This window comes from Oreochromis niloticus, linkage group LG7 (genome assembly GCF_001858045.2).
Source record: "Oreochromis niloticus isolate F11D_XX linkage group LG7, O_niloticus_UMD_NMBU, whole genome shotgun sequence".
Classification (NCBI taxonomy): Eukaryota; Metazoa; Chordata; class Actinopteri; order Cichliformes; family Cichlidae; genus Oreochromis; species Oreochromis niloticus.
The window spans coordinates 9,692,555-9,720,249 of NC_031972.2; the positions used below are offsets into that span (position 1 = coordinate 9,692,555).

Sequence of the window (27,695 nt, forward strand, 5' to 3'; positions counted from 1 at the left end):
AAAACACAACATCCAGATGAACAGAATCAACCTTTTGGGAGAACTCTGGCTAAGGTGTCTGAGGTGGAGTTGGGGAGGAGGTGGGTTGCACGAACGAAAGTCTGAAAGGGGGATAGACCAAGAGCACAGATTCAAATCATGCAAAGCGGAGGCTGATTGGCTCAAAGAAGGCGGGCGAGAAGATAATTGGGCAAGAGTGAGAGTCTGAATAATACAAAGACAGAAGAGTACAGAAATTTAAAATGCACAGAATTGAGCGTAAGTGGTTTGTAGATAGCAGGCAAGAATATTATTGGACAGAGTAATGATATCAGAATTGAGTTTAACAGTGTGGGGAAAAGAGATGAGAGATTACAGATCTTCCTTACTGAATTTACGCATAAGCTTTATTGGAACTGAGCAATACTTATGAATTTAGTTTTACTTTTCTTATTTCTATTGTACAGCTATTTTGTATATGTATCTGACAACATCATGTTAGTGGGCGTGATGAGGCTTAATCAGAATGTGTTAATGTTTTAAGCCCTTTGCATTAGCAAGCTTACTGAGTTAGCTAAACTATTGAATTATGTATACAGTCATACTAAGTTGTTCTTTTTTAATGTTTATTGTTTAAAATCTGTGACCCTGAGTGAAGTGAGTTGTGGGGTTGATGACTATCATCAGAAAAATCAGAAGAGTGCACAATGATCCTCTTAACAATGCACAAAGAAAGACGTGCAACGTGAACTTCAAAGTCTTTGCACTGAAGTTTTGCAAGACAAACAGTAATGCTATGTATGTTTCTAAAAATTAAAGAAACAAACCATACAGGGGGATGCTGACATAAAATGGGGCATTTTTAACTCATTAAGTTATATTAAACTAATCCTTTGATAGAGGTGAACTAAAAATATTTCAACTCTTTTTAATATATTTCAGATTTTTATTTAGACTATTTAAACACTAAAAATTTCACTTTTAAATCTGTCAGCTTAAGAGTTGATAAGTCATCATAAATGGGACATAAATGAAACAGGGTTTAGTGAATTGCTTCATGGAGAAATTGTCAATAATGAATGCATGAAAGACCCCAATGTTTAACTGTTTATATTTAAAATGTAACTTACACAAACGTCTGGTTGGGATCTCATTTCTGTACACTGGCTATACAGACATTAATTGTGATAGAAAATAAAAAATAAAGCAGGGTGTGCTTTAGGGTGTGGTTGCCTTGTGATGGACAAGATGCTGCCATATGGCTCTAACACTATGCAAGAGAAATGATACATTATTTGAAAGATAAACCTATAATACTCCAAAAGACACTCTAAATCTGCTTCTCATTTTATATTGGCCTAAATTAACAGCCTAATTCATATCAGTGAATAAGCAATGTCCATTGCTACCCAGAGTAGCACTAGTGTTGACTGATCAGCTGATCAGCTGTTTAGCAATATGAAATATCAGTTCTTGTGGAAAAATATTCATCAGTTAAAAAAAATAGAAATATAAAAAGCTAAAGCAATATCTATTGTTTGTTCTTACCAGTATGTCTTAAATATATGGGTTCATTTGGTTTATAATAGTGTCGAAAGGCCTTAATAAATGTGCTTTATAGCAGCCTGTATAATAAAAATGTCCTAATTAGTCTGATATCCCTCTTGCAGTTCGTCTTCATGACAGTATCTCTGAGGAAGGCTTCCACTATCTCCTCTTTGACCTGTGAGTTGCTTCCTTTCTTTTTTACTTCTCCTGTTTCTCTCCTTCCATCCTCTACTTCTTTTTTCCCCCTTCTCCCCTCCCTTGTCCTCTGCCTCCTCTTTCCTCTCCAATGGTGCTTCATTTTCCGCTCCCTTCCTTCAGTCCTTATGACATCTGTCTTCTCAGTGATGCCACAGCTTTACATGATTTCTTTCTTTATACCTGCATCTCTTCATTCCCTCTTCTCTTCTTCTTTTTTCTCTTCTGTCTCCATCCCCCTTCTTGGTTCCAAGGCAGTTCCCCCATTACATAACAGCACCCCCACCCCCTTTCTTGCGGCTCCCACTTTAGTGCACACACAGATAGATCTACACTCCCCCGCACTGGAGCCAGTCTCCATGGCAACACAGTCAGAGTGAATCCTGCAACCGGGGTTTCCCCCTAATGAGGACATCCCCCTCCTGTGTGTGTGTGTGTGTGTGTGTGTGTGTGTGTGTGTGTGTGTGTGTGTGTATATACATTTGTGCTGTCTGAGTAAAGAATAAAAATTTATATAATTTGCCATTTTTACCTCCATCTTTCTATTTCTCAGAGTGACAGGAGGGGAGCTGTTTGAGGATATTGTGGCTCGAGAGTACTACAGTGAAGCTGATGCAAGGTAAACCCCTGGTGAATATTATCTTTGACCCCCTTTTTCTTCATCTTTTCTTCATCCTCTGCCTATGTCAGTCCTCCAGCCTCTGCAGTCCTCCAGCAGCAACTTGGAGAGTTGTGTTCCTCTCATTAGCACGCAGATAATTTTGACACATTGTTTTTTCTTTTTCTTTTTTTTTTTGGCAGAACAGGCTGTGGCTCTGACGGATTATACCTCTGCGCAATTTTCTGTGCAGTGAATTGCAAATTGAGGGCGAGGAGCTTTCTCCAGAGTCCAAATTTACAGATAGATTGAAACATACAAGAAAACTGTACAAAATGCACACATGCCCATGCCATAACCCCCTTAGGAGGTAGACTTAAATCAATTTGACTGTGGAGGCGGTTTGTGAAGGCGTGAGAGAGAAGAGAAGAAGGGGACAGAAATGTTAAAGGGAGGATGGGAAGAGGTAGAATGAGAGATGCAGTAAACTGATTTTTTTTAAGCTATTTATTATTTTCCATAAACAGCTTTATCCCTCAATCCTCGTCCTAACTCTGGCTTATTCATCTTATTCACCACCTGTTATCCAATTCAGGACAATGAGTGATCTTTTTCACATTCGGTTTGGACTGTTATACTTCCAACATAAAATATGAAGTATTAGTCAACTATAGTGTGAGAGCCATCAAGTTTTCAAGTGAAGCAGGGTTTGTTTTGTGTCTATGCAGCAACAGTAAAACTGGAGTTTTGTATTATGTTGCCAAAAGCATCATATAAATGTTTTATCTGTGGTAATTCCTCAAATTGTAATTTAGTTAAAGTAATAAAGTACAAAATATAATCATCAATCCAATCATGATGTTTATGCTGTCAGAAAATAAATTACCATACCTTATTGTCAATTTATTTTATATTTAAACAGTGCCAAATCACAACAACAGTCACTTCAAGGTGCTTTATATGGTAAAGTAGACCCTACAATAATACAGGGAAGAACCCAACAATGATATGATCCCCTATGAGCAAGCACTTTGGCGACAATGGGAAGGAAAAAACCCCTTTTAACAGGAAGAAACCTCCAGCAGGGAGGGGTGGCCATCTGCCATCTGGGTGAGAGAATTGAAGACAGGACAAAAGACATGCTGTGAAAGAGAGGCAGGGATTAATAACAAGAATGAGTCAATGTAGAGAAGTCTATTAACACATAGTGAGTGAGAAAGGTGACTGTATCTTTAGAGTTACCTTACCTTTAAGTTCTATTATGGAAATCTTTGCAAAGGGGGTCAAATACAGAGTACAACAATACTCTCCATTGTATTTAACAAACAATACTTGCAAGTATAGAATCCTTTATAGGAACAAGTTGTCTACCCACTAAGGTCACAGTATACAATCAGAACATTCCATATAAAGGATAACTTGTACAGATGAGTACATGCTAAAATGGAGGATTGTATAAAGACAAAACATAACACTATGGAGCTTTTCCTTCTAGGCATATGAACAGAATAGCAAAATACAGAGTCTAGATTCTTAAAAATTTCCACCACAGCACATTGAGGTGACTATTGTTGTGATTTGGCGCTGTAGAAATAAACAGAATTGAAAATTGAATAGAAGTACAGGGGCAACATCCTATAATGGGGCACAGGCCAGTTTACTCCTAGTGGCAGTCTCAAGCCCAGATAAATGAGGAGGGTTGCATTGGAAAAGCCATCCAGCAGAAAATGGTGGCCAAATTAAACATGCAGCTCTTAAAGAAGGAGATTTCAATATCGGATTGGGTTAACAACAACAACCACCTCTGGTACTGTTGGCAACAGGGTGGTGGTGCTGCCGTTGGTCACAGACAAAAGAAGAGGAAAGGGGGATGGAAAGTTAGAGGGACATGAGAGAGAAGGAAAGGCAGGAGTGTGGAAAGTAGGGATATTATATTTCAGGAATATGACTGGTAAAGGGAGGGAGGGAGAAATCAAAGGCATGGTGTTGTATATTGTTGCATGAAAATTTGATGTCAGCTAGAAAACAAAAGAGAATTTAAGAGTAAGTTGGAAATGGTAGAGAGTGTGATGAGGAGGTGCTTGATATAGAACAGAAATGAAGGACAGACAGGAGTAAATTTGGTGAAATGGCAATGGCTGTGGTAAACTTTAAGCAGATGGAGGAATGTAGGGTGGCCTATAAGGCTGGAGCAAGGTGCACACAGGTAGACACAGGTATACATCTTACACAGAAAGTGCAAACTGAAAGAGATCGGAAACTGCAAGGTGGTGGCAGGGTAGAATTTAACAGGAGGGCTTTCAGTAATCAGTAGGATGGCTTTGGAGAGTAAGAAGAGGAAGTGAGTGAAGGCAGAGGCAAGGATTAAATGGTGGAAGTTGGAGAAAGCAGAATGTTGCTCAGAGTTCAGGGAAGAGTTGAGAACGGCTCTGAGTGGTAAGAGAGAGTTACCAGGTAGTACTGAGGCATTTGGTTTAGCCTTTTGACAAACTAAAGAGGACAAGGACACTTGGTGGTGGAATAAGGAAGTACAGGAAGTTCAGGAAAGTATTCAAAGGCAGAGGATAGCAAAGAGTAAAAAGTAAGTCAGGGAGATGAAGAAAGTAAACAGGAGTACTGGGAGGCTGGGGTACATCAAAGAAAGAGCCTGCAAAGGAAAAGGCTTTTAGTTAATTGTTGTATGTGAGATAGACACAAAAGAAAGATAAAATTACTTTTGCTGATTGGCTAGGTAGAAAGATTTAGTTGCAAGTGATGTGCAGAGGGTTAAGGTGATTAATGAGAGAAATGGAAATGTGCTAACAAGAGAAGAGAGTGTGTTGAGAAAATGAAAGATGATAAACCTGTTGAGTTATGGAGATGTATATAGAAGAGTACAGTGGACTGTTTGGCCAGTTTTTTTTAACACAGTTTTAAAGAATGAGAGGATGACTGAGGAATGGTAATAAAGTATACTGGCTCTAGTTTTCCAGAACAACAGTAATTTGCAATACTGTAGTAAGTACAGAGGGGCAGAGTTGATTTGCCTCACCATGCAGCTATGGGAAAAAGTTGTGGAAGCTAGGTTAAGAAGAGACGTGATGAGTAGTGATTGTTTGGATACTTTTACCATTTTGTCTTATTGTAGCTGCTAGTGGTTCAGGCTCAAGTGTTGGAAACAGTAATTTCCACTTAACTCTATCAAATGCTTTCTGTGTCTGATAATAAAATTATGGTGTTAGATTTATTGTTTTTTGAAAGCTGTATTGAATTGAAAAGTTTGTGGGTATTAGTGGATGAATATCTACTTTTAATAAAACCTTTCAGATCAAGATGAATAAGAAATTGTATGATTTTATCTAGTCAGAATGCTATGGGATTTGCTTATCATTTTAATAACCATATTTATAAGAGATAGTGGTTGATAATTCGCTGGATGGCAAGGATCTTTTGCTTCAAGAGTAATGTCATCAAAGTTGTATTCATACTATGGAGAACTCTTTGAAATCATTCCTATAAATAATAGAGTTAAAATTGTCTAAAATGTCTTTCAAAGTGACTGGAGAAACCTTCAGTTACAGGAATTTTATTATTGGGCATTTGATTGAGTGCATTAAAAAGTTATTTGAGAGATAGGGTTTTAATAGTGTGTTAATTTGATCTTGTGGGAGGTTTAAGGGTGTCAATTTAATGATGTATTCAGTATTCAGATCATAATCTGAGGTGTATAATTACAAAAAAATCCTGAAAACATTAGTTATATCTATAGAATTGTAAAAAAAAAAAAAAAAAAGCCTGATAAGTCCTAGGTAACTGTAATTGTTGCTTTAACTGCGTTTTGTTTAACTAGATTTGGGATTTTACAAGGTTTTCACTTGAATTATTAATACACTGAACTTTGAGTTGAAGTCACTGAGAGAAATTGTTGGTGTACATGTGTGTTTTCTTTCTGTTTTTGTTAACTAGATCATTTAGTTCTATATCTTATACATATGTATATATATGCTTATAAAGTGTCAAAAGCGTTTTCAAAATCTTTCATTTTTTATTCGAAATTTGAGATCCCATTCGGTGTCTTTCTTTTTTCTTTTATACAATTAGCATGGGATGATCATGCCTCTTAATACTAGTTGGCCTGTTTCCCAAACAAGTGATTAAGAGGTGTTCATAGAGTCATTTGTTTTGTTGAAGGATGTCCACTTCTTCTGTAAGAAATCAGTACATTTTTGATCTTTCAGCAGAGATGTATTTAACAACAATCTTGTAGTAGATTATAGTGTTTTTTGTAACTTAAAATTAATTTGTCTATTAAGAATGTCTTAGTGGAGCAATTTGCTTATAAGAAAGAAATCTATTCTGAAGGATGAATCGTGTATTTAAGAGAAGTAGGTATATTATTCTTCATCTGGATGGTATAAACTCCAACTATAACTAGCTAAGGCCCAAATCGTCTTTGTACTGTTTTAATGATAACTGAGATGCTCTAATTATTAGGTTAATTAATTAATTAGGTTGTTAAGTAGGGATAAGAAACTGGGAAAAAATGAGGGATCATCTTTATTGGGGTCATATAGAATAGCAATATTAAGCAAGTTGCTTCCAGTACTTGTTATATTGTTAGGTTGATAATAACAAAATGTCCTCATGTGTCTTTGTATTATTGTGAGTAAAGTGAATTCTTCTATTTATCATAATTCGTCTTTGTCTTAACTTATAATTGGCATGGTAGAAATTAAGGAATTGAGGTAACTTTAATGCTGTGCTTTTTGCTTCAGTTAAATTAGTTTTAAAACATACAGTTGCTTGGATTATACTGAGGTGGTTGAACAGTGCATTGCTCCAGAATCATAACATACTTCATACCGTGTACATTATAACATACCATAATAGACCCATTTCTGTAATATACTTACATATCTATATTATTGCTAATATATATTGTAATATATCTATATCACGGCTAAAACACTTTCTGGATGGATGCAAACTGCATTTCGTTGCCCTGTACCTGTGACATGTGCAATGACAATAAAGTTGAATTCTATTCTATTCTATTCTATTCTAATTTCCAGGGGGAATTGGTCAGCAACACCAAAGTGTGTTATTTTCAGTTCTTTTCCCTGCTTTTTCACCAGTTAGTGTAATGTTCAACTTTTAAAATTATTGGTCTCAAAGTTTTTGGTGAGGGTGGGATCTTGTCATGAAGTCCTAACTGTTTGTCAGGATGTGGTGAAATAGGCTGGAGGATTCAGGAATTCCAAAAAGTACTATACTGTATCTCATAGAATGCTCTTGTAGATCGAGTATTGGTGCTTTAAGCTGTTTATTGTCCCCGGTGATGATGAATATTTCACCTGTTAATGGTTTGATTTATTTCTTAAGTTATTTGATTCAGCTAGTCTAAGTATTTGGTTTTGGCTAAAGCACAAACTGTGTTTAATCATTCTTAATTTTTTATATACAGACTCACAGAGTGCAATTTTCAGACTGGACACTTTCTTGTCAGTTAATAACAGAGTGTCACTGAGCTCAAGAAGAGGGTTAAAAGGTTCTTCTAGGTGTGAAAAGGTGGAGTAGCAAGAACTTGAGGTAGCAAAAGCAGATGAGTTTAATTAACATGATATCACTTAGATTCCTTGAGGGAATTTCTTCAAATTGGGGAAAACATTCACTTGGACTTGAACTTAAATTAAATTTTAGAAGTGAAAAGTTATTATTAATCTTAGGCTCTCGTCCACAGCATGTCTTTTGCCCTGTCTCCCCACCATCAAGCCCAAACAGTTGTGGCAGATAGCTACCCGTCTGTGAGCCTGGTCCTCCCGAAGGTTTCTGCCATTCCACTGTCACCAAGTGCTTGCTAATAGAGGGTTGTCTGATTTTTGGGATTTTCTTTTTATTATTGTAGACTTGTTGTTTTACAACATAAAGCACATTGAGGTAATTGCTGTGATTTGGCACTATAAAAAAAACTGAGTTGAATTGAAAAAAAGCTTCAAGCTCCAAGGACAAAAAAACTGCTCTGGGTCCTAACTCTGGAATTACACTAAATGTGACCAAATTTCACACAAATGTGTGTTAGGATGAAAAAAGAAAGGTCATTATATATCCAAATGGTCCAGTTTAAAACTTCATTGACATTGTAATGTTCAACAAGAACAATTTGCGTGCCATTATTGAAAACAATAAGTCACAAACAGAATGATAAATTGTAACCAGTTTGACCAGATATGAAATTGGTGATACTACTCTACGCTTTCCAATTAAAGTTCATCAACGACTTCACAATAAACTGTACCATAACTGCAACTTGACGGGATGGAAATTGCATACAACCACAAGCCACTTATACATACTGAACTTTCTAATCACTAAACAGTATGTTAAACAATATGTTTAATGAAACAGAACTCACAGACAGTCAGTGGTGCTAAATATGGGGAAACATGTAGTCAGCTGAGACTGAACAAATCACTTGTCAGAGTAATGACATGTTTCTTCCAGTTGAAATGCATCATCCAGATGCACATAATCGGCTTTCTTGGATTTCTTTACCTGGCTGATTAAGGATGCATCAAGACATTTTCTGTCTTTTTATTTTAAAAAATATATAATATCACAGATTTAGATCACAGCCTTTATTTCTGTTTAATGAGTAATATTAGAAAGTTGTAGAAAGATCTATCCACACACCAGCAGAAAGGGGCTACATGAACTTGCTTCTAATGAACAATTGCTCTACTAATGCTTTGCCAGTTTGAAAAGTCTCTCAACCAATTAAAGGAGATCTGAAGATCAAAAGATATTTAAAAAAAGATAGGAATTTGTGTTAAACTATAAGGAAAGTTATTCCTCTAATTTTGACCTTTATTTTCCTTGTTATTCTCTGTTCTTTCCTTCAGCTGCCTTCAATCTCCCCTCTCTTTGCATAAATTATGTGTGCATCTGTGTGTGTGTGGCACTCTGTGTGTTCATGTGTGGGTGTGTGACTAGCAGGGCTTGATTTCTGTCCAACAGTATCTCACTGACGGTTTCCTCTCCGTACTCCATCTGTACACAGAATCACTCAGTTCCTCCCTTCTTTCTCTACCCTGTTCATGTCTCACTCACTCCAGATGACCAAAAAACAGATTTCCTGTTACTTAACCTCTTCTGGTGTCCAACCATATGGATTCATCTGGTTTTATGTGTCAGCTTTTCACATACTGTAGTTGTTACTTGAATTTCTGTCCACCACAAATCAGTGTGTAAAATAATTCCACAGAAAACTGATAATGAGTCCTCTGGATCAGTGGTCTCCAACTTTTTTTGCGCCACGGACTGGCTTATGTCCAACAATATTTTCATGGACGTGAAATATAAGGTGTCGTGGATAAATACAACAAAGTAAAACCAGTACCGGTACCAAAAAAAAGGAAGATTTATTCATAACAAACAGGAAAAGACCCAGGGAAACCGAGTTAATGATAAAAATGATTAAAAAATAATGATAAAAACCCTGAAAACCATAAATTTCACACCCGAGGCTCAACTCTCGCGGCCCGGTACCAAATGACTCCGGTCCGTGGCCTGAAGGTCGGTCCACCGAGGTTGAATCCTAATCACTCTGTCACAGTCTTATATATTTTTTCCTCCAGCACTATCATCAGGTCTGCATTTTAATTTTTCTTTGTTAGTCTGTGCCATGGTTAAAGACTTGCAAAACTGGCATTTTTAATCTTCCTCACAGGAAGAAACTAGCAATGATGCAAGAACCACTAATGTAATTCTTGACGAGTCAAAGTGGGTGGGTATCCCATTAAAATGATCTCAACAGGTAGGTTAGGACCCAAATGCAGGACTTCAAAAGAACACTGCAAAACTCAAAACAGCTTTATTGCTGAGCAAAAGACAATAAAATACATAATACAAAATAATTCTGATCAGGCAGAAAACAGGAACTCTTGAACTAGGCATAAATGAGGGAACATGGACAACGTGGAGCGTACAGCAAGATAAACACAGCCTAGAAGGAGAACATGGCAAAGGGCAAGGGAAGACTGAGACAATATAAACACACAGAGAATACTGAGGGAACAGACCACAGGTGGGAACACAGCGGACACTAATCACAGACTAATGAGACAAGGAGAGCAAAACTGAACATACTGCAGACGAGACACAGGCTACCAAAATAAAACAGGAAGCAACAGAGAATAGGAACAGAAATGCAGGTAAACAAATATAGCAACCCAGATTAAGACATGAGAACGGACAAGGACAAGAGATATACACGGAGACATGACTGACACGGAGACCTGGACAAAGATACATTTGCTTGATGCAGACAGAAGACAAAACACAGACAAGATAGAGTTTACACAGAAGACGAAGCAGAGGAGACTGGGACACAATGAAGAAAGAAGGGAATGGACTTCACAATGAAACAGTGGACTAGAACCACAAAGACATAATAAAGACTAGAACATAAATAACATCACATCCCCAAAAGAAAACATAAAGATTCTACAAAACTAAGACCCCTGGGTCCAAGACACCATGACTGAAGAAACAACCAAAGGGAGTGAAGTGTGGTAAATACATTTGAGGGTTATCTATGCAGCCAGGTACACTGGTGACCAAAGTTCAGCTACAAATGATGTGCTGCAAGCATCTAAGCTTTACAGTCCAATATTTCAGTTCAGTTTTATTTATACAGCAGAGTTAACAGAGATCCATTCACACCTATGGCCAAATTTAGAATCAGCAATTAACCTAATCTCACTAACTGGATGTCTTTGGACTGTGGGAGATCCAGATTACCCAGTGAAAACCAAAACAGCCACAGATTAGAACATGCAAACCCCACACAGAAAGGCTGTGGCCAGATGGTGGATTCAAACCTTGCTCTGAGGCAACAGTGCTAACCAACACACCACCATGCTACCAGCATTTTAAAGCTGACCGCACAGCTGGCAATAACAAAATTTGAAAATAACAATTAATATCTTGTTTTTCTTAAGAAGAATAGGAAATGAATTATTACAAAAGTCCTCCAGTATCTCCAATATCTCTCTCTTCCAGCATACATGCTGTTTTGCCTCAGTCTTCAGCCCTTCACCTCCTCAGCTCTGCTCACCCACCTCATTGTGGTACACTGCTCCAGATTTCACTCTTTATTTAGTTCTTCATATTCTGGACATCTCTGTTTAGTGCAATTATTGTTCCTCTGCTGCTCTGCATAGCCAGCAACATGCCCAGGTGTCCATGCATCCATTATCCTGTCTATCACAGCTCAATATCCTATTGACAACCTGTTCAACCCTGTTCAGAATCTTTTATCTAACTAGCTGCTATAGCTAATTTGACTATTGGGTAATTGCTAATAGTTAAAGAGATAACTTTACTGTGTGCACCAACAAGTCAAGAAGTGAAGCTGATGTTGATTCATAGCTCTATCACCGCATCGTTTTTTCCTGAAGCAGAGTCAAATTGAAGTAAAGAACTATTTCAACCAGCACTAAAGAATACATGCCAGGACATGTATTCCCCATTGTGGTTATTACTTGTCTTCAATTTGGATGTGCACCTTGACAACACTGGACAACAGCTAGATAGCTTACACTTTACTGTATACAGGCATCGCAAAAGTGTGTCTACATTCTTTCTGAAGGCCACAAAGGGGCGATTGCTGTGGTTTCAAAAAGAAATATGGTTGTACATGTAAGAAATCTGTGGAAAAATGGCGCTCTGATCCCTTGATCTGTGATTTGCACTAAACTGATGAGTGTACAGTCTCAATAAGTAGTTTCAAGTCTTACTGACTATAAAATGACATTTATTTTAAAAAGAACTGAACATGATTTTTGCAGAGCTAGAGTCGAATCACCAAATAATTTCTATGAAGCTACATAGCAGAGGAAAGTCCAATGAATGTAGCCTAGATACTGGTGGTGGCATAGATAAAACAGGTGGAGACTTGGACAATCTGGCCAGGATGAGGTAGATATGGGGAGGATGAACATGCTTCTTAAAGGCAGAGTGATAAAACAGCATTGACGTTTAAAGCATGGCTCAAGCATGGCTCAAGAGTTGGCAGTTCGTCTTGTAATTGGAAGGCTGCCGGTTTGAGCCCCGGCTCGGACAGTCTCGGTCATTGTGTCCTTGGGCAAGACACTTCACCCGTTGCCTACTGATGGTGGTCAGAGAGCCGGGTGGCGCCAGTGTCTGGCAGCCTCGCCTCTGTCAGTGCACCCCAGGGCAGCTGTGGCTACAATGTAGCTTGCCGTGAATGTGTGTGTGAATGGGTGAATGACTGAATGTAGTGTAAAGTGCTTTGGGGTCCTTAGGGACTAAGTAAAGCGCTATACAAAGACAGGCCATTTTATTTTATTTTTTAAATCCAAGATGGTTATGGTGAAAATGTTGAGTTTCTGGCTTTGTAATGGGACTAATCTTTCTTAAAGCCTGATAATACTTTCCAGACTCAGAAGTCCACTAGGGTATGCTTACTTCTGAGTGATGTAAATGTCATCATCACATAGTGAGCAATTGCTTGCTTTTTTGTGACCACAGAGAATTTATATTACAATGCATGTGCCCTTGGTAGTGGACTTTAAAGAAATATCACAGGAATGACTACTTGACTATCAGGTCTCCAGCTGTCCATGTCCTTGTCTGCAATAGACTATAATCCAGTCATTACACATGCTAAGCGTGTTAGTGGTCTTAGTCTCTCCAAAGCCTGTTTTATTGATAATAATTCCTTGGTCTTCTTTGAATTACTCATTTTTAAACCATTTTATATGCTTTGACAAATGGCAAAGCTACTTTGGGATCGACACATATGGATGTGTTGTTTACTTCTTATTCAAGTCCATACCTTATCTGTGATATTCAGCTAGAAAAAAACGCAAGAAGGCAACAGTAAAAATATTGCAAATGTGAGGCTTCAGAATTTCTTTCTGTCCATTTTTTCAATCACTTACCAGTTGAGAGTCAGCGGGCTTATCACAGCTTTCATAGGTGACATTTCTAACCACTGCACAACTGTGCCATCCAACTTCAAAAAAGCAATGAGTAATGTTACTGTAGCTTTGTCTGTCTTTTACCATGGTGTGAAAAAGTGTTTGCACCTTCCTTATTTCCTATTTTTTGTATGTTTGTCACACTTAAATGTTTCAGATCAAACAAATTTAAATATTAGAGAACGATAACACAAGTAAACACAAAATGCTGTTTCAAATAAAGGTGTTTTTTTTTTTTTATTAAAGGGAATAAATTCCAACCCTACATGGCCCTGTGTGAAAAATCAATTGCCCCCTAAACCTAGTAACTGGTTGGCCCACCCTTTAGCAGCAACAACTGCAATTAAGCATTTGTGATAACTGGCAATCTTTTACTGTCTTTTCCAGTACTGTGGAGGACTTTTGGCCCACTCATATTTGCAGAATTGTTCTAATTCAGCCACATTAAAGGGTTTTAGAACATGAACCATCTTTTTAAGGTTATGCCACATGTTGTTGTTGTGGTGGTGGTGTTTTGGATCATTGTCCTACTGCACAACCTAAGTGCGCTTCAGTTTGAGATCACAAAAAGATGGCTTAACATTGTCCTTCAGGATCTTTTGGTATCAGCAGAATTCATGGTTCCATTTACCACAGCAAGTCTTCCGGGTCCTGAAGCAGCGAAACACTCTTGGGAAGGTTCCATGTTTTCACCATTTGTGGATGGCTCTCACTGTAGTTCACTGAAGTCCCACAGCTTTAGAAATGGCTTTATAACCTTTTCCAGATCAACAGATCTCAGTTATTTTGTTTCTAAGCTGTTTCTGAATTTCCTTGGATTGTGGCATGGTGTCTGGCTTTTGAGCATCTTTTGGACTACTCCACTTTGTCAGGGCAGTCCTATTAAAGTGATTTCTTGATTGAGAAAAGTGTGTGGGTGTGACTAGAGAAAGTGAACTCCACTTTCCAAAGATGTAAAACACCACAGTTATTTTATGTTATAAAAAATAAATTTACTGGGGTCAATCACTTTTTCACACAGGGCCACGCAGGCATGGATGTTTTCCCCCTTGATAATAAATACCTTTACTTAGAAAGTGCATTTTGTGTTTACTTGTGCTATCTTTGTTTAATGTTTAAATTTGATGATCCAAAACATTTAAGTGTGACAAATGTGTGACAAAAAACAGGAAAACAGTTTTTTTTACACCACTGTACACAGTCTGTGTTAGCAACAATTGTAAAGTACACAGTTTCATGTTCTGTTTTGTTGGTAATATGATGACAGGTCTACAAAGCTCCTTTTCTCTCATTGTCACATAGTGCAGCTGTGTTTTCAGTTTTACACACTCTGGACGCCATTTTAGAAAAGCTCCATGTACATGGATTAAAAATTAACTTTTAATTTGAACACAATAGCAAGATGAAGAAACAAAGATATGTTTATGAACTGAATGAAATCTTAGCAATGGAGATTTAAAAGACATGGGCAAATAAAAACTAAAACTCTATATGTGTAGTCAGAGGCAAATCAGGAAATATGTAAAGTGCTTCTCACATCAACTCCCTCTGTCCCTCGCCCTGCAGCAGCCTCTGTGCCTCAGGGCTTCCCATTCTCTTCTCTGTCCATTTCTCTTTCTTACTATGTTTTTGGTCCCTTTCCTTCCCGTGTTGCTTCCTTTATCTGGTCTTCACTCTGTTGTTCTGTCTCCACAGTCACTGTATTCATCAGATTCTAGACAGTGTCTCTTACACCCACCACCATGACATAGTGCACAGGGACCTCAAGGTGTGTGTGTGTGTGTGTGTGTGTGTGTGTGTGTGTGTGTGTGTGTCTCACTGTGTTGCATTGCTGTGCACCCTCTGTACAAGGGCTGCTTGTATTTTATAGTCCTGTTTTTTTAATTTTTGCCTGTGATTTGATACAAGTTTTGTCTGTGCCTGCTGCCTGTTTGTTTGTCTCCCCTTGCCTGTCTTGCCTGTCTTCTGGTTCTGCTTTTGCAGTTCTTGTTGTACTATTTTAGAAGTCTGAAATATATTTACAATTCCTGTGGGTCCTAGGACCGTCATACTTTGAGCAAGAGTGACTGAGTGAGTGAGGAAACCTGAGAAAGGGTGAAGGAGTAGAGGTCAATAGAGTGACAGAGTAAATAAATTACACACGAAAATATACAGGTTAGACAGAGTGTCTCCCACACGGAGCTGCAGAGCCCTCCTACGCTGCCTGACTAATATTTAGCACTTTCTTTAAAACAGAAAATAGCAAACTGCACACATTCTCTCTGTGTAGCTCACAGACAGGTTCACACTTTTTTTTATATGTGTGTGCAAATGTGTTGAGTGTGGAAGAGAGAGCTGGTTCCTACACTGAAAACATGTATGTGCGCCTGTGACAGTTGGGGCTAAATGTGCTAAATGTGTTCAGACTAACCTGCTTCCCCTGCTGTCTGCATGCAGTCATTGCATCCAGCAGATCCTGGAGGCCGTGCTCCACTGCCATCAGATGGGTGTGGTTCACAGAGATCTCAAGGTGAGTCACGAGCAGGTCATGTGTCTGTGTCCATGTAGGTGTGTGAATTTTAGCTGCATAGCTATAAAATCAGTATAAGGAACATTCTGTACTATGTTCAGGTCAGGTTTAGCTCAGGGACAAGAGTCCATGAAGGAAAAATATAGAGCTTCCACAAAAAGAATGATACCTTCTAAATGTTTCTGGAAGAAAAAAAAAAGATTTTCTTTTTCAGGCAAATGGCCAGCATGACAAAAACACATGAAAGTTATACAAACAGATGCCCGCCCACATATTTTGGAATAACAAACTCATTATTGAAATGTTAAAAAAATTTTGTTATAAAAACAGAACAACTTCACTATTACTGTGTCACAAATGTTGTGATGAACAATGTAATTCAACAACAACCCTCCTAAATGTTCACAAATATGGTGATCATTAAATTTCATAAATCTGCATACTGTAAATAGAAAAGTGTGACACAACCTGCTTTTTATATGTAAACGTCTGCAAATATCTGCAAATATTTCATCAGGAACTATAGGCCTTATGAACCAGAATGTGACCACTGTTCTGCACTGTAGCATTATAAATTTTGCTGCATGTTTATGCCTTTACATTACAAATTATTAATTATGAACAGTGCTGGTTTTTCAAAAAGTGTTCAGAATTTTAAAAAAAATGTTCTATGTGGAACTCCCACTGTTATATGTGAGTAGTATAGCAGATTAGGTTTTGTTGAGTTTTGTCATCTGTATTGCAGTTTGGTATGGATATCATCTTCTGATGTCATGTTGTCTGTTTGCCTGATGAAGACCCAGTATGGTCTCATCTTTTTGTAAATCAGTAAGCGGTTACTCTACTTAATTCTCCATAGTTCTGTGTTTTGTCTGACTGTTGTAATTGACAGCTTGTAAGTGCATTGAAAATATTTAAATCCAGCATGTCTGTGCATGTCTATGGGCTGGATTTATCAAAATGTGCATGAGTGTGTGTGTACATATGTTGAAGTTCTGTCTTGTGCATGCACTTAAGTGGACTATAACTGAAAGAAAAATTTCATAGCAGTCGGAAACCTTGTTTCTGCTCACCTCCAGTGCTGCAGTGATGTATACCACGCAGCCAACATTCTTTTGATTAAGTTCCCTTGGACTTTCATTGACCTGCTTCATGTTTAAGCAGGATATGTATGTATATCTGAACAGGTAACAATGAATTCCTGTTCACAGATGAAAGTAACTAATCTGTTCACAGAGGAATGTTTGAATATTTTTGTGTATATCAAGCATTCGTCTCAGTATCATATGCTGTTTATTACAGCATAGATACATACTGCAGCTGTATAAAACAATATCTGCTGTACTGAATTACAGACATTTTTAGTGATTTGTTCAGTATGTATGAGTAGCAAATAAACAAATAAAAAAAACAATGTTAATAACAAACCAACATATAATTAAAGAACAACCTAAAGCTCTATAAAGAACAAAAAAGCAAATAATTTTTTGTAACGATGCAGTCAAGACAAAATATTGTCAAAAATGTATGTTAACATTAATATAGCTATTTACATTACATTTATAGCAGAAATGTGTATGATGCCTTTTTATTGAGTTTAAGACTATATAAACTCAGTACAAAAAGTAAAGAAATTTGTGTTTGGTCATTAATTAATAAATATATAATAATTAATAAATTACTAAATAAAATGAATAAATCTTGTGCTGTTGGAAAGCCTGTTTATTTCCCCTTAAATGGTGCCACATTTGTAAGGATAATTAGTTTGTGGGTTGCGCTCTTGAAAAGCTTGCCAAATGTTTTATTCCATGACCATGTACTTCATGGGGCAGGATCAAAGGACAAAGGACAGAGGCCTTGGCAGAGATGATTCAGCTCAGGGAGCTGGCGAGGTGGCCAGTGGCGGAGACTAAGTAGCTGTGGGGGCTAGTTGGACGGCCAATGGAGTAGACAAATCATACCCTGAGGGGTCAGGATACTCAGAAGACTCTGTCAACTCTTGTGGGAGCTGAGCAGGGTGCACTTTTCTGATGTCTGGGTCCACAGCAGCTCCAGCGTGGGATACAGTGGAAGCTCCAAGTTGGCTAGACTAGGTTGTTCAGAATTCACTGGGTTCACTTGCTGAGACAGATTCAGGGTAGATCAGCACTCTCTCTGACCCAGGAAATATAGAAACTAAGGCAACCTGAGGAGCCCTCTCTTCTGTGGAAACAGCTCCCAATTTGGATTTGGGAGACAGACACACTGTCTGCTTTTAAGATTAGGCTTAAAATTTTCCTTTTTGACAAAGCATTTACTTAGGTCTGGATTAGGTGACCCTGAATTAGTGCAATAACCTTAGGCTCCTGGGGGCGTAATGCACTAGTGCACTAATGCACAAGTGTTCACTCACCTTTCTTTCACTCAGTATGTTTTCAAACACCACTCTGCACGTAATTATTATTATTATTCATTCCTGGCTCTCTTCCAGAGTGTGTCTTTTGTCCTGTCTCCCTCCCCTTGAAACCAACCAGTTATGGCACGTGGCTGCTGGGGAGGATCTTCTTGTTAAAAAAGGACTTTTTTCTTCCCACTGTCCACAAAGTGCTTGCTAATAGGGCGCTATCAGATTGTTGTTGTTGTTTTTTATTTTCTCTGTGTTATTGTAGGGTCTTTACCTAACAATATAAAACCCCTTAGAGAACTGTTGTTGTGATTTGGTGCTATATAAATAAGATTAAATTGAACTGAATTGAATTGAATTGTCCTATAATAGTCAATTACTGTGAAGTAACTGGGAGTAAGCAGTGGGAATAACCAGCGAGTGAAGCAGTTGAGGTTTGTGAGATTTTATACCTTCGAATGCTGAGATAGCAGCTGGCCAAGCCCTCACATCAGCTGTTTCTCTCATTCTAAGTCATTTTCTTCCATGCAGATTGATGTGTCCTCTGGGTGCTTTGTGTGGTCAACTTGCTCTGTGACTATCAACAGTGTGGAATTTGGTTAATTGTTTTCTAACCCAAGTGCAGAATGCAGGAGACCAAAGTGAACGTAAGGTCAATATTTAATGCTGAATTGATCAAAGGAAAACATGACCCCAAAACAGAAAGCAAAAGGAGGCACAAAGAGTATATATAGAAGGAGCGTAACACTAGGACGCACTAGGATACCTAGAAAGCATACTGTGGGTGACTCAACAGAGGGGCAAGAGGAGACTGAGACAATAAATAAAGACAGTAATGAGGCTAGGGGAAATGGTGGGGGAAAACAGCTGGAACAAATCAAAGACAGATGGGCACAATGGGGCACAAAGGGAAGACTATACACATTTAATAATAAATGATTATAAAAAATGTAATGTATAATTTATAAATAATAAAAAACTGTACAAAACCAAAGGCAGAATAGCCAGAAACTGAAACAAAGATATACGAAATAAGATACTTAGAAATGTGGCAAATAAGAATAAATAATAACAGCCAAACTGAGAACCCAAGAACATTGAACTAAGGTTTTTATTACTAATAGCTGACCCAACCAGTTATTAGATTTAAGGGGCTTTTTCACACAGGACCATGTAGGTTTGGATTTTTTCCCCGGTGCACTGGTGCACAGTCATGTTGGAACAGGAGGGGGTCATCGTCAAACTGTTCCCACAAAGTTGGGAGCATGAAATTTTTCGAAATGTCTTGGTATGCTGAAGCATTAAGAGTTTTTTTCACTGGAACTAAGGAGCTGAGCCCAACTACTGAAAATAACCCCACATCATGATTCCCCCTCAACCAAACTTTATACTTTGCACAGTGCAGTCAGGCAAGTACTGTTCTCCTGGTAATAGCCAAATCCAGACTTGTTGATCAGATTGCCAGACAAAGAAGCATGATGCATCACTCCAGAGAACACTTGCTCTAGAGTCCAGTGGCGGCATGCATTTTGAACTTGGCCATGAAGTGGCCATTCCATGAAGCTCTCTATGTAATCTTCTTGAGCTAATCTGAAGGCCCAATTTGGAGATCTGTAGCGATTGCCAACCTCAGCACACTATGCAGTTCACCCGGCCTACTACTTTGTGGCATAGTTGCTGTCATTCCCAATGACTTCTACTTTGTTATATTACACCCAACAGTTTACTATGGAATATTTAACAGCAAGAAAGTTTCACAACTGGACTTGTTTTGAGGTGGCATCCTATCACGATATCACACTGGAATTAACTGAGCTCCTGAGAGCGACCCATTCTTTCCCAAATGTTTGTAGAAACAGTGTGTATGACTAGTTGCTTGAGTTTATATACCTGCGGCCATGGAAGTGATTGGATTACCTGAATTTAAGGATTTAGATGGATAAGTAATACTTTTGTCAATATTCTGTACATAAATAAATAAATATTTCATTTAATAAGTACTTAATAAATACTGATTGCAGTGTTTTTTCAGCAATACTTATTAAATCTGCCATATTTCATCATGGTATTAGTTAATGCTTTGATGCACTGCTCTCTTTATTTTCATCTCTCACTTTAATACAGTGCATGATTGGATAAAATGCTTGGGTAGCGACCATCAGATGTACACTACTTTTCGTAAAACATTGAAGAATTCTTTGAGTGCACTATATAGTCTGTACTTTTATATTTTAGACAGTACAGTCATCCTGGAGAGAACACTCCCATCTTGTTGATTTGCAGTGACCCTTTTCTTTAAGAGGACAGTATAAACCCCCCACACCACCCCCACTGTAGGAGTTAACAATGAATTCACTTTCATAGTCACTTGGATCTTTTTTTTTTTTTTTTGCTGTCTAGACACAGAAATAGAAACGACGATAATTCTCAGCCCTGAGTCTGCTCTAATCAGACTATGGTTGGATGCTTATTTCAGTACCAACATCACTGTGCAGTGCATTTGTGTGGAATCCTCTGCATGTGGTCTGTTAGGCTTTTATAAATTTTATACAAATATCAAAATGTGAATTTTTTTCTAGGTATAAACATGGAAACTACAGTTACCTACTGATTATTTTCTAGAGCAAATTTCTGATTTTTATTGGAAAATAAGAGACAGCATGGTAATTTGTTTGATGATGAAGTTAATATCCTCATGTTTAGCAATTAATATTAATCACATTAATCATCTAGCATCCTTTTGTGCCATTTGAGCCAGGAGGGTGGACAAGTGATATACAGGATAGATGATATGTCAAAATCTCACAAATTGAATTTGAATTTTATAAAGAATTCTGTGCACTTTTGATAACATTTAGGAAAGGAAAACATTAAACACTATTGCATTTTGACTTTAGTTTTTAATATGACTTTTTACCCATTGAGTATACAACTGTATATAATATATACAAATTTTTTATTTTATGTGTTTGATACTGACATTTGCAACTCTCTTTATCATGATTATGATATAGTGTCAAAAAGTACAAAAATATCACCTGTTCATTTTGACTAAGTAAAAGTACAACAATTAATTGCCCGATTAGTCTGAAGTTCAAATCTTGACTTAGACAAGTGTTTTGTTTTGTTTTGGGTTTTTTTAAGTTGTCCAAATGAACTAGAACATTTTATTAATAAAGTGTAGCAGTATTTCCTAAAATATCAAACTGAGTCTGTTCTTTGTGGAATGAAAAATACATTTGTCCAACAGTCGTGGAATATTTCTGAATAAGATTGAACTACTGGGCACATTTACTTTCTTCAAATCTCTCATTATGACTTTGTCAACTGGATTAAGAGTTAAGGCCTTTACTGTATGCACCTTCTGTGTTTTTAAATCAACCAGCAGAGGGTGACATGATGACTGTCCTTCAGCTGGATTACAGCATACAGCTGTTTCTATCACTGTGGTGAAATGATTGCTGCTTCTGTGACACAGATCTGTCACTGTTAGCATAAACTAGTCACACAGCAAAGAGCTGTCATTCCTGTGTAGTTATTTGTCACATTTGCTTTTTACATCAGCGTCTGAGCAGCATAGACATGGCTATTGCAGACAGACAAGATGTGTTTGGTCACCCTCAAGTAAACAAAGGCAAAAAAGGCTTATACACATTTTTCAGTCCCATCTTTCTGTCTCAACCTCAAAAGAGAGAGTACATTTTATTTGCTGGAACATGTATGACTGTACCTCTGAATATGTGTGTAGCCATAACTATTTTTAGTCTTCTGATCTGGGTATAACAGGTCTGCCTCATTCTCCTGTTTTCCCTTTAAAATTAAGTAAAGGAAAGAAGTAAGAGAAGAAACTTGTTCCTAATGCCCCATTTTCTACAGTCAGTTGACAATTTCTTTTCCAAAAATGCATTTATTGATTTTCCAAATGTTTGCATATACACACACACAGCTGAGCATGAGATCAGTAGAAGCAGAACGCTACCACAGCCAACAGGACTCAAGTTGCAGACAGTGCAAAGGTGCCCCGGAGACTATCCAACATACAGTGGCTTGCAAAAGTATTCGGCCCCCTTGAACTTTTCCACATTTTGTCACATTACAGCCACAAACATGAATCAGTTTTATTGGAATTTCATGTGAAAGACCAATACAAAGTGGTGTACATGTGAGAAGTGGAACCCACTTTTCAGTTATTTATTTGTAAAAAATGTTTGGAATCATGTATAATTTTCGTTCCACTTCTCACGTGTACACCACTTTGTATTGGTCTTTCACATGAAATTCCAATAAAACTGATTCATGTTTGTGGCTGTAATGTGACAAAATGTGGAAAAGTTCAAGGGGGCCGAATACTTTTGCAAGCCACTGTATAGTAGCAGGGTGCAAGATGCAAGCTTGGACAGAGTAGACTGAGAGGCACAACCAAGTAGCACTATAGAAACATCTGCGCCACATGTGTACTAGAACTCCCCAAGTCACTAAAGGAGACACCATCAAAGGTGGTTAAGACCAAATGGGGCTAAATTCTTGTGGGAGTTAAGAAGCTGCTGTCCAACCAACCAGTCAAAGTGGTGATTGACAAGGAACTGCAGTTGTGATAGATGTGGCAATCCCAGCAGATGGCAACATTATGAAAAAGTTCTGTCTGAATGCCTCACACATGCTTATGCTGCATAGGCATAAACATCATCATCATCAGTCATCAGGTGCTCTGCTAGGATAATAAGATGGCCAAACTATGAAATATAAGCCACTGACATCAAGACAAGAAAACTCCGTACCATACATGGAGGGTTCCATCCCAAGCCCAGTGCCCTGACACTGTACACTGAGGGGGAAGAAAGAGAAAGAGGAAAGAGGTGTCAGAAATACTATCCAAGATGAAACAACAAAGATCCATCAGTACATGAGGAAGATGTAGCAATGATGTAGCACTGTGCATGTGCTTAGTGAATAGCCCAGGCAGCAGAAGCCCAAGAAACAGGAAAAAAAGAACAGGGACTATCCAGTTGCTATAAAAATAAAATGTGACAGAAAGACTACAACCTAAATGATAAAATAAAGTAAAATAAAATAAAATAAAATAAAATAAAATAAGAGCCACAAAGAAACCAAATTAAAGCGCAATTTTTTTTTCCAAACTTAAGCTTGTTGAACGTGATACAAAAATTTTATCTGGCTCAACTCTGCAAGATTACTGTTGAGATCTTTCCATAGTGACCATAGTACTTGTTGTGAGTGTGTAAGATAGGTTAGATGGAGTTACAAATGACTTAACTTGAAAAAAAAACTTCCCTAGATTTTGCCACCCCTTCTGAAGTAATTTAAGAAAAGCTTTTCAGTAACAATGTCGTAACAACCTTGAGACATACATTTCTAAGGTCATAAAATGTAACACTAAGATGACATTACTGTGCTTGTGTTACAGCCAGAAAACCTGCTGCTGGCCAGCAAATGTAAGAATGCAGCAGTCAAGTTGGCTGATTTTGGACTGGCCATTGAAGTGCAAGGAGACCAACAGGCTTGGTTTGGTAAGACACACACACACACACACACACACACACACACACACACACACACACAAGTGTGCATGTGTCTGTAGGTGTTGTTAAAAATAACACAATTAGAAAAGCATCTCCATTAATTTCAAAACATATGTACATTTAGAAAAAGCTAAGTCTTGGTAGCCGGGGGATCGGTCCGCCAGGACCTCTGCCCCTGGCCGCCGCCTGGCTCACATTGCACCTGACCCATACGGTGCCTCCTGCGGGTGGTGGGCCTGCAGGAAGATGGGCCCATGTCCCTTTTTCGGGCTGTGCCCGGCCAGGCCCCATGGACTATGGCCCGTCCACCAGATGCTTGCGCTGTGGCACCCTCCCTGGGCCTGGCTCCAGGGCAGGGCCCAGGTAACCCTGTCCCGGGCAGATGTAACTGTTCCCTCGATGGTCTTGTCATAGGGGTCATATGAATCACTCTTTGTCTGGTCCCTCACCCAGGACCAATTTGCCATGGGAGACCCTACCAGGGGGGGAAAGCCCCAGACAACATAGCCCCTGGGATCCCTGGGACACACAAACCCCTCCACCACGATAAGGTAGCGATTCGCGGAGGGGCGAGATAGGGTGAGAAGTTCGGCCATTCGGGAGGGGCTCAGAGTAGAGCCGCTGCTCCTCCACATTGACAGGAGCCAGTTGAGGTGGTTCAGGCATCTGACAAGGATGCCCCAACGCCTTTTAAAGGTGGCACAAAAGACAAATCAAACTATAAAAGTTAAACACCAAAACAAGAGGTTATCTAAAGGATAGGACCAGAACCTTTTCAAATGCATTCTTTTCTGTACTTTCTCCAAGAAACAGAGCCCTCATTTGTGTTGCTTTTTGTTTTTGTGTGTAGGCTTTGCGGGCACTCCCGGCTACTTGTCTCCAGAAGTGCTGAGGAAAGAAGCATATGGTAAACCTGTAGACATCTGGGCATGTGGTAGGTTTTTTTTTCTATTTTCAGCACCACCTCTGCCAATTTTGTTCTTGTCACTCAAACAATTGCTGTTTATGTGTGTAGGTGTGATCCTCTACATCCTTTTGGTTGGGTACCCTCCGTTCTGGGATGAGGACCAACACAAACTCTACCAACAGATCAAAGCTGGAGCATATGACGTTAGTCAGCTTCTCATCTCTGTTTCTCCTACTTTAAGTTAAATAAGATGTGGTACATATTTTTATTGTATATGTGGGCATGCTTAGGTGTGTGTTTGGTTTAGTTTCCCTCCCCAGAGTGGGACACAGTGACTCCCGAGGCTAAAAATCTGATCAACCAGATGCTTACTATTAATCCAGCCAAGAGAATCACTGCCCAGGAGGCTCTGAAGCACCCATGGGTCTGCGTAAGTAGCATATACACATCCAGCACCCTATTAAAACTGACAGGAAACAATATTTCACAGCTCCTGATTTGACTGTCAAGTAATTTGTAATTTGCAAATCCTCTATCAGCAAGTATGAGACCATCTGCTTAAAACTGCCAAATATGACATGTGCAAATACCGGGTCAGCTTATCTTGAACGATTTTTTTTCCATAGACAGGCAAAAGGTCAACCTATTAACCTTCAACAACCAAGACCTGAGTTCCACATGATAAGTTAAATTCCTGCAGAAATCTCTAGACTCCCCAAAGAAGTCTGGAAAATTAAAATGATGTTTAAATTAGAGTAACTTGACATTTTAAACAGTGAGTTAGTGTGTATAATAAAAATACATCACAGAGTACAAATGTTCAACTTGTTTGGCAATAAATCACAGCTTGATGCTCTGTAAATAAAATAATGTAACAATTCAAGAGGCTCTGGATTCTGAGCTAAAAACACAAGCTTGAGCCCACTTTTCTTTCAGGAAAAGTACTTTTTGATAAAAGTGTTTTTTGATACAAGATTTAGAAGGAAAATACAGAGCTAAATGACTTGTTTTGACTGTAATAAAATAATCAGAAACACAGTTGCTCTCTAAATGAGCTTTGGTGCTACCACCTTTTGTTGGTAAATTTTTGGGGTGTAAAAATGTCAGTTTAATTCAATGAATTCAGTGCTTTTCAGTTTAAAACAAGTTTATGACAAATGTATTATTTGATCGATTTAATTATTTTCCAAAGTTAATTTTTACTTCTGTTTTGTTTTTATAACAGATGGTCTAATAAAATTCTTATGCATTAGGATTTAATATATCTAATTATATCTAATTAATATGTCTAATTAGAATTTACATTTCGTACAAAACCATTAGACTGAACACTAGTTACAGTCACACATCCATCTGAAACACTTGTCTTTCATTGGAAAAGAAAAATATTCCCTTAGGCAATTGTATTCACTGGACTTTTAAGGTGTTAAGTAAATTTGCCAGTTTATGCAATAAAACTTTGGCACAATATCTTAAAAACTATGATGATAACAACAGGAAAAAAGTTATATATACAGTATTTTTTTTTATTTATAATTTGTAAAACAATATTTTTCTTTCCTGTCTTCATCAGTTTAAGTCATAAACCCGGTACCTGTGATCTTTGCAGGAATAGTTAGTAAGAATGACAGATGTAAAATTTGAGAGAAATTGGCCCAAAAACGCAACAAAATCACTGGCTAAGTCAAACATCTAAATCCTTAACACAACACCATATCATTATCTCTGCAATGAAACAGAATGTATTGTGCAGACACTGTAAAGCCAGGTTGAATCTCTTTTTTGCTGAAATTTTGTTACCTAAAGGGCCTCAGAATTATCACATTTCACCAATGCAGAATCTCCCTGACAGCTCCTGCCCACATAAACCTATCACTGTCACAGCTGCTCTTGTAACATTTTATTTTCAGCAACTCTTTCTCTGTCTCCCCACAGCAACGCTCAACGGTGGCCTCAATGATGCACAGACAGGAGACCGTCGAGTGCCTAAAGAAATTTAATGCCAGGAGGAAACTCAAGGTGTGAAAATATTTGATGTTCAAAAAGAAGTTGTATGTCTGATTTCAACAGAAAGGAGGAAACCCTTACTCTTGCTTAATGTCTACCAGTTTTGAACTGATTTCAGATTTTTTAAAAGGAGCTACAGTAGCTATAAAAACAATTTGCCCTTCCCTGCTGTAGTCATACTAATTATTAAATGGTATATGTAATATATTTGATCTCTTTTTCCTTTACTTATACCAATTATTAAATGGTATATGTAATATATTTGATCTCTTTTTCCTTCTTAAACATAGCTTAAGAAGTTTGTAGTGCAGTAAAATGATAAGGGAGGCATGGGGGATGTTTACTGTTATCACACAGACATTATGTAGGAGTAGGTAGTAGATAATAGGTATTGATTTTTAAATAACTGGACATTAATAACTTGAGCTTATTATATAATAGTATACTATAGGATATTTGTTAATAGGCCGCTCAGTCTATTTCTCATGGCAAAACTTTGGCAAAACTTAAGGTCAACAAAAAAAGGCAAATATGAAATTTAAACGTGAGCTCAGTGGTCAAACGCAGCATATTATTTGGAAACCGTTGCGTGATATTTAGACTCAACATATACCAGTATCTTTTCCTAAATGTTGCCAATATAAACAAAGGCAGTTTAATTCGGCGATATCATTAGAAAGAATTGAACATGATTTATTGATATACAGAATACAATTATGTTATTTGGAGATTAGACTTTGATAAGATAAGATAAGATAAGATAAGATAAGATAGATAAGATAACTCTTTATTGCCATTGCACAGCCATACATAGTACAATAGTACAATGAAATTGGAAAACTGTCCTACGTCGGCACTACATGTAACACAACACGACACGATACGACACATCACAACGCAACACAAACAACACAACACAGTATAATAACTTAGTAATAAAAAAGAAGAATAAGTGTATTTGTATTGCACACTGTTTTGCACATTAATTATTATTGCACCTTGTTATAAATATTATTATTATTACTGTTTTTACCGTTGTTAACGGTA

General features: G+C 37.9%; 1 protein-coding gene across 11 annotated transcripts in view; it reads left to right on the plus strand.

The window, feature by feature from the left end:
- camk2b2 (calcium/calmodulin-dependent protein kinase (CaM kinase) II beta 2) overlaps positions 1-27,695 on the plus strand; it is an 82,042-nt gene that overhangs the window by 16,867 nt on the left and 37,480 nt on the right. For 6 of the 11 annotated variants that reach the window (XM_013265831.3, XM_013265834.3, XM_013265828.3 and 3 more), the window contains exons 4-10: positions 1,650-1,704; positions 2,276-2,341; positions 15,739-15,811; positions 23,620-23,722; positions 24,585-24,844; positions 24,949-25,071; positions 26,577-26,660. In XM_013265831.3, coding sequence (XP_013121285.1) covers positions 1,650-1,704; positions 2,276-2,341; positions 15,739-15,811; positions 23,620-23,722; positions 24,585-24,844; positions 24,949-25,071; positions 26,577-26,660 — 764 coding nt within the window. The remainder of the gene's footprint in view (positions 1-1,649; positions 1,705-2,275; positions 2,342-15,738; positions 15,812-23,619; positions 23,723-24,584; positions 24,845-24,948; positions 25,072-26,576; positions 26,661-27,695) is intronic. The other 5 variants (XM_025908712.1, XM_005449479.4, XM_005449482.4 and 2 more) reach the window with 1 other exon arrangement.